The 7,524-nt window shown below is 32.4% G+C and overlaps 1 protein-coding gene across 1 annotated transcript; it reads left to right on the forward strand.

The window, feature by feature from the left end:
* Window positions 1–609: 609 nt before the first annotated feature.
* Window positions 610–5,933, forward strand: LOC111510929 (2',5'-phosphodiesterase 12). Its single transcript, XM_023166904.2, has 5 exons — window positions 610–1,464; window positions 2,405–2,544; window positions 3,001–3,449; window positions 3,536–3,656; window positions 5,506–5,933. Exons 1-5 carry the CDS (start codon window positions 692–694, stop codon window positions 5,763–5,765), a joined length of 1,743 nt encoding a protein of 580 aa, XP_023022672.2. The 5' UTR covers window positions 610–691; the 3' UTR covers window positions 5,766–5,933.
* The last annotated feature ends 1,591 nt before the right edge of the window (window positions 5,934–7,524 follow it).

Genomic DNA, 7,524 nt, shown 5'->3' on the forward strand with positions numbered 1-7,524 from the left:
CGATGAATAAACCGGTGCCAAACGAGAATTAATATTATTCGTGTCAAAGAGTACTTTCTAGTGTCATGTTATTATGATCAATTGAATAACCAAAAAGCTGGAAGCAGTGAGCAAATTTTTAATATAGTTTTCATTGGTGAAACTAGTGTACTATCGGTATATTTATATTGTTTATTAATGTAAAAAGAAATAGTGGGCAGATATATTAAAAGTTAACAAGTTCTACCAATGAAAAACGCTATTAGTATAACCCATAGAACTGTTTTGTGGTGCGTGCGGATTATCACAAATTTTCAGTGCCATCTTGGGGACGTTTTGGAGGTAATAAGACAGAATGTGAATGAAAACATGCTATCACTTACAAAAGGGAGTTTAAAATGATGTTAGCAAAAATGTTACAAATATGATCCTCATGTATATAGGCCAGGAAAAAAAATTGGGTGCACTAGATATGTGATAAAATAATAAGATGATTGTCATAAGACATGTACACATGCCTATTATGTAGAGTAGTATAATGCAAAGTGTACATGCGAAAAAATTGTTGTCTTTAGACAGTTTTTACAAAGTGTCATTTTCGTAGTGACGTCGCTGACGTTTTTTTAACCTCAAAATCAAAATGATAATTAAATGTGGTTATGTTGATATCATTATGTGATGGTAGTTCAAATGATTAGAAGGATGAAACAAAATGATATTTAGAATTAACACGTTTTTAAAAGTACAGCAACAGTTTATAAAACAAAAATATCTCCATAAATATATTTTTAAAATGGATAAGGCATACCTACGACATTTAGATGATGATCAATTTGAAATGACTTTCAAATACCTAAACCCAGAGCTCAAAGTGAATAGACCTTTTAATTTTAATCGAAAACTATCCGAAACTGTCGAAACATTCTCAAGTAGAGTTTCAATTAATGTAGGTAAAGTTATTAACAAGAAAAATAAGAAAGGCAAGGACCAAGAGACAAGTCAAGCAAAACAGTTGCTGGGTGTAACATGGACTTTGAATGACAAAGAGGTAGAAAAGGATACACTTTGCTGTATAGTATTCCAACCTGGAAATCGTGTTGTCATGAAAATTCTTGATAAACCATTCCAAGTTATAGTTAATTCTCCATGGGTAGATGCCATGTCCTTACCCATGTCAATTTTAGCAAGTTTTCCTACTTATCCTTCCAAGTTTGAAACAGTCTTCACAATGAAAGCTTTATCGACATTTACTTGGTCCAAATCTAAAGATGAAAAGTCTTGGATAGACGTTGGTAATGATTTTGTTTACACACCCTGTAACGACGATATCGGCCATTATTTAAAGCTTAGCTGTACACCAAGAAATGAACAATCAGAAGGGCCAAGTGTTGAAACTGTTTCTGTTTGTAAGGTTGACGCAAGTCCAGGACAGTGTCCGTTTGAAGTGAGGCATCAGTTCACTAAAGAAAGGACGAAAAACAATGAGTAGGTGAATATTTATATTAAATGATCTAGTGAATTTACACAAAACACAGGGGCTCATCATGCTCATTTTCTGGGAATTCTGAGGCAGTCCAAGATAGTATTCAATTCACAAGGCAGTTGCAGAAAATGGGTAGGAATCGGAATTTATTGCCGAAATTCTTCTTGCTTGTGCAATTTCAGTTATAGATCTGGTTACTTACAGTTTCACCAGTCTCGTGGAGTGTTACTAATTAGTTGTATAACCTGAAATTTGAGAGTCCTTCTTGAATGGGAATGAAAATCTAAAAGTGATATTTCCATTTTCTTGGTTGAAACCATTTTTATTAGATTATTTGTATTTGTTTAATTTTAAATTTCAATAGTTATATATTTTCATTCATCAACATTTCATTTCAGTAAGCCTGATTAATGCTAGAAAGTTGGACAAAAGTATTTTTTTTGTGAAGCAGAAGTGTTTTTTTGGTACTTGGGAGCCGTTTTTTCAAAGTTTTCAGAAAAACTGCAGCCTTATGGTTTATTGCGTTTTCTCTTCAATTTTTCCATGCCACACATTCCACCAATCTTGTTCCCAGAACTTACTTATTCAAGTTTTTTCTTGGATGTTTGTCGTGTACTTCTGTCCATTATTTGGGCTGTGATTCAATGCATCAAATTCGCATGAAACATGAAGCGTTATGTTTGTCCCTTTATTGCATTGCCTGCAGTTGGTCTCCTTTATACAGACCGATTTTGTTCAGGTGTTCATGGACAATGTCCAGTCAGTAGCCATGTAATGATTCTGAGCTCATTCCTGCTTTGTTGTGTTGTTTTCCAGGGATATTTTTCTGGTACTCTTTACGGTTTTTCCATCGGCCTATTTCCCGATGGAAGATCTATAAGTAAGCCTCTATTCTAACAGGTAAGATTTGAATTGTTTAGTTAATTACATTTTTTATTTCAGGGTTCGTGTTGTTACTTACAATATCCTAGCTGACCTATACTGTAACTCAGATTATACTCGGACAGTTTTGCATCCCTATTGTCCACCGTATGCACTGGAAATTGACTATAGGAAACAGCTCATTCTGAAAGAAATAATAGGTGAAAATTCACATTTATTTAAAAATTAGTCAACAGTTCCATTTTTAAACTATACTTAATTCCTTCACAATCTAATCCAATACTTTGAATCAAATATGTTGTCCGACAGACTAACCCCTGCAAGGTATCTTGCATAAATGTCTGTTGGATATAACTCAATATCTAGCGTGGTATCAACCGGGAAAGTAGTTGTTTCCTGGCAGGCGTAGACCAGGATCCACAGTGTAGGTAGTCGGAAGAGATGAATATTTCAATATTATATTTTGAAATATTTATTTCCTAGTACGTATGTATCTCTCATTGATACAGTCCTCAGACACGATTTCTATGTAGATTATTACTGGGTTTCATCATGATACTGCTAATATATCCATCATGGCTTGATCAAAATGATTACTTTTATAAGAAGCTGAACAGTGGCCATCAACATTCCAATTATTATTCAGTATATTTTAGGGTACAACGCCGATATTATTTGTCTTCAGGAAGTCGACAGGAAGGTTTATAAATATGACTTGCAAACAGTATTAGAACATTTGGGATATGGAAGCGAACTATCTCTAAAGGGAGGAGAGGTAGCAGAGGGACTGGCTTTGTTTTATTCGAAGGAACGCTTTCGTTTACTGGAAACAAATAGGCTGGTTCTTTCGGAGCATATATCCACAGATGAACAGTTTTCGGATATTTGGGAGAAAATATCTACTAATGATAAGCTCGCTTCTAGGATATTGGATAGGTCAACAACTTTGCAAACAAGTGTTTTAGATGTTTTGGGCCAAGACGAAGTTTTGGTGGTAGCAAATACTCACTTATACTTCCATCCAGATTCTGATCACATAAGGTTGTTGCACGGTGGTTTGTGTATAAGATATCTCGAGAATTTTGTCAAGGAAATGAAAAGAAAGGTCAGTGGAAATGTTATTTGAATAAAATTGGATGTCTTGTTATTCCTATGAATCTATAACATTTTTAAAGTTATGATTCTTTCTAGATACCTAATAAACGAGTTTCTTTGATATTTTGTGGGGATTTCAACAGTGTACCAGAATGTGGCATCTACAAGTTATTCACACAAGGAGAGGTTCCAAAAGATTTCATTGATTTTCAAAGTAGTAAGTATTGAATGTCGAGATTCTATATTATTTTCGAGATTCTATATTATTTTACAGTTTCTGTCAATGCTAAAAATCATCTTCCGCAGACATTTTAGAATCAGAAATAGATTTTTTGAAATACGTATGACAATAATAAAACACAGTTTTTATGGCATTTATGTTCATGAACTTCGAACCTTACAACTTTGACTTAGCATACAAAAATCCATCCATACATAATGTATCGCTGAATTAATTTGTTTTTCCATAGTTATACCAAAAATTTTTCTCTTGAAATCTACAAGTGTTTCACTGAATTCAATTTCATATGTTAGCTTGTATTCATAGAAACTCCTGTAGACTGACATTTATAAGCGTTTTGTTCACTTTGGGTATAGAAATTATAGTTCTCACTTCCATTATACATACGTATACACATATATACACATGCATATATATACACACATATACATACATAAACACATACATATAATATGAGGTATCATTGTTACATAATAAAGCAAATACTCATACTGACAATGTAAATACAAATAGGAAGAAAAACTGGTGGAAACAGAGAGAAATAGTCGAAGAGAAGGTGACGTTGGATTGTTCAACTAATTCAACATATTACCTACAATAGGATGTGGTTTATATCCTTAGCCTAGAGAGAACTTCGATTAGGAATCCAGTTCATAGACAGATTTTAATATGTATTTATTGGAGATTGCTCTAATGTCTGAAGGAACTAGGTTTATTAATTTTGGGCCAGAGTATGATATAAATCTCTGAGTGCAAGTTAATCTACAGCGAGGGACATTCGTTTTTTGATGACGTTTGGCTCGGGTTTCATAATTATGATTTATATTGGGGGTGGGGTTATTATGTATCCATAATATGCAGTGATAAGCGTAAAATTTTCTCACATCAAATAAGTCTGATTCTTTGTATAGTGCTACAGTGGAGTATCTTTTTTTACAGTTAAAAATGATTTTTGGGATAGTATTTTGCATTACCTCTAGATTATGTAACAGGCTTTTGCTGACGCCACCTCATATTATAATGCAATATCTCAGAACTGATTCTGCGAGTAAGTTATATATCATTGTTAGTAGCTTTTTATTATTGAGATTTCCGAGTTGGTAGAATTTATAAGATAGTTCACAGGAATAAATTGCATTATTGAATTCATAGGTTGGTTCATTAATGAAAAAAATATTTAAATATAATGTATTTGTTGATAAAAAATGAAAATCATTTATAATTATTTATTAAGTAATAATTTATAAACTTTAAATGAGCTGATTTCGATCGGGACAACCAGTTGATTTCAAATAATATTTAATCTGCGCTCGCGCTGCCCTCTATCTCAAAAACGTTTCAACGTATGAAAAAATGTTTTAAACAAAAGTTGTGGAGAATGTAATTATCTACAATATTGATAATAAATACAATTAGCATAAAACCCATTGGAAACGAGATATTGGCAAAAAACGTGCAGAAAGTCGTTTTTTTGATTTTTGACCCCCAATTTTTGAAGTTACGGCCGTCGAATCATATGTGAATTTTGAGAATACTTTCATAATGCTAAAATACAAAGTTTATACAAATTTACAGCTGGGTATGTCCACTTTCCTAGGCAAACCCCCTAAAACGACTGGACTAATTCATTTCACCACTCTTGAATATTGTATTAATTTTTCTGTTAAAAATAACATTTTCATGGCGACCCTTCTTCAGTCTAATATAAACGCTAAGTTATTCTCGTTTGTGTCAGTTACAAATTCAGTTTCACCTAATACTTCAAAAACAAACTTGAATGGATATTTTTTTAAAAATTTTCGTTAAACTTCAACTTTTATTTCAGACAAAGAGGAATCTATAAACAATGTAGAACTGAAACAGCCCTTCCAATTAGCTAGTGCATGCGGAACTCCGAAATACACAAACTTCACAGCAGGGTTCCAGGAGTGTCTGGACTATATTTTTTATGAAAGGAATAATTTTCAAGTCGCCCAAGTAGTACCTCTACCGAGTTACGAAGAAGTTTCTGCAAATATAGCGTTACCGAGTGTAGTTTTCCCATCAGATCATATTGCTTTGGTGTCTGATTTGAAGTGGTTATGAAATACTGAGAATATATTTCAGAGAGTTTTTTTACATGTGATATATGTGTATGGACTCTCCACTAATGTAATTGGATACCAATTTGAACAAGATCAATTTATATTCTATTGACTACTCAGTTTGGGGACATATGTACAGGTTATCTTCAAAAATAAACACAGTGAGATATATTTTGTTTTCTTTTCCCTAAATACTCACCCATTTGAACATCTATGAAAATGGAAACAGATTATTCACAGAAATATCTATTAATGATGTATAAAATGCAACCTTCCTAACAATTTTTTTATTAAAAATTTTCTAATTGAAAACGGAACTGGAGCCGCTGGCTTAGAACGAATCTGTCACAAACACTGTTTCCACACAGCAGAACTAAAACACATCTACATGAGTAGATCTGTTGTCAGGAGACAGTGTTTATGTTTGTTTCAGGAACCAAGTTTTCCAATAAAAAAAAATTGTTAGGTTAGGTTGCATAATCTAAATCTATATAAATAGGTAGGTACATTTTTTTCAGAGGACTTTTTAAAAATAGGTTTATTTTGAGTGGAACTTTTATTGTAATGACTCCAAATGACAAACGCTGGAAGATCACTCTAAATCTAGTTTTATTATTTCTATGTGCTGAATCAGCTCTGCTTACTTAGCACTCTTCAAGTAAGGAATCAAAAACAATTTCATTTTGGAAGGAACTACTTTTATTATTTCTAAGTGGTGAATAAGCTCTGCTTGGCATTCTTCAAGTAAGAGATCTTATTGTATTTAGTTTATAACTGTGTATATTTATTAGATACGAATGAGGAAAGAACTCAGTCTTGTCTGATTCATTGAATAGGGATCCTTAGACAATGTCTGAATCATTCTTTGACGAGGATTATTATACTTATGAAATCGTAATGATGCATTTTCTATTCAGTTATCATACATATATGAAATGGATAGAAAATTTCATTTTTCATGATGATCTATCAGGAACTAACGGCTACACATCCATCAATTAATTGTGGCATTCCTAATCCTAGCATCTTAATTAGGAAAATATACCTAATTACTACCTATGTTTTGAATCAATTGTAATCATTTCAACAGGTATGTACCTAACTACTGAGTTATTAACTTTTTTTATCATTTATATTATATTAGACATTCGGGGAAAAAGAATTATTTTTAATTGGCGTCTGTAATAACTATAAATATACAGTGTGTCCGCAAAGTATGGAATAAATTCCATATTTCCGAAAACAAAGATATTTTCATAAAAACCTAAATAATGTCGATTTTTAATTTTAATAATCTACATTTTACAACAAAATTTCATTATACAGGGTAATCCATATTAGTGTGATGACGTCATCAGTAATTTTTTTAAATGCAACACCCTGTATTTAGTGTCAGTTTTAGATAATCCTTAACGAGCCGATTCCGAAAAAGTATGATACTTGGGGTCTAACGACAGAATTTGAAAGATGTGCGCTTAGAAAATAAATTTTATTGATATCTAATAAAAGAAGAAATTTATTAATTATTCTATATTTCTTTCTAATGATAATTTAATTGAATGAATTCTTGTTGAACCTTGTTTATGGTTTCTTGAGAAATATTGTTAATTTCTGTTCGAATTCTCTCTTTTAATATTTGCTGGTTTCGTTTTATAAACAACATTCTTCAGATGGCCCCACATAAAGTAATCCAATGGATTTAAGTCTGGCGACATCGCTGGCCATTCAATATATCCACGTCTACCAATCCGTCGGTTCGT

Source organism: Leptinotarsa decemlineata, unplaced genomic scaffold (genome assembly GCF_025532065.1).
Source record: "Leptinotarsa decemlineata unplaced genomic scaffold, Ldec_3_MD MMD2_P_RNA_scaffold_5, whole genome shotgun sequence".
Classification (NCBI taxonomy): Eukaryota; Metazoa; Arthropoda; class Insecta; order Coleoptera; family Chrysomelidae; genus Leptinotarsa; species Leptinotarsa decemlineata.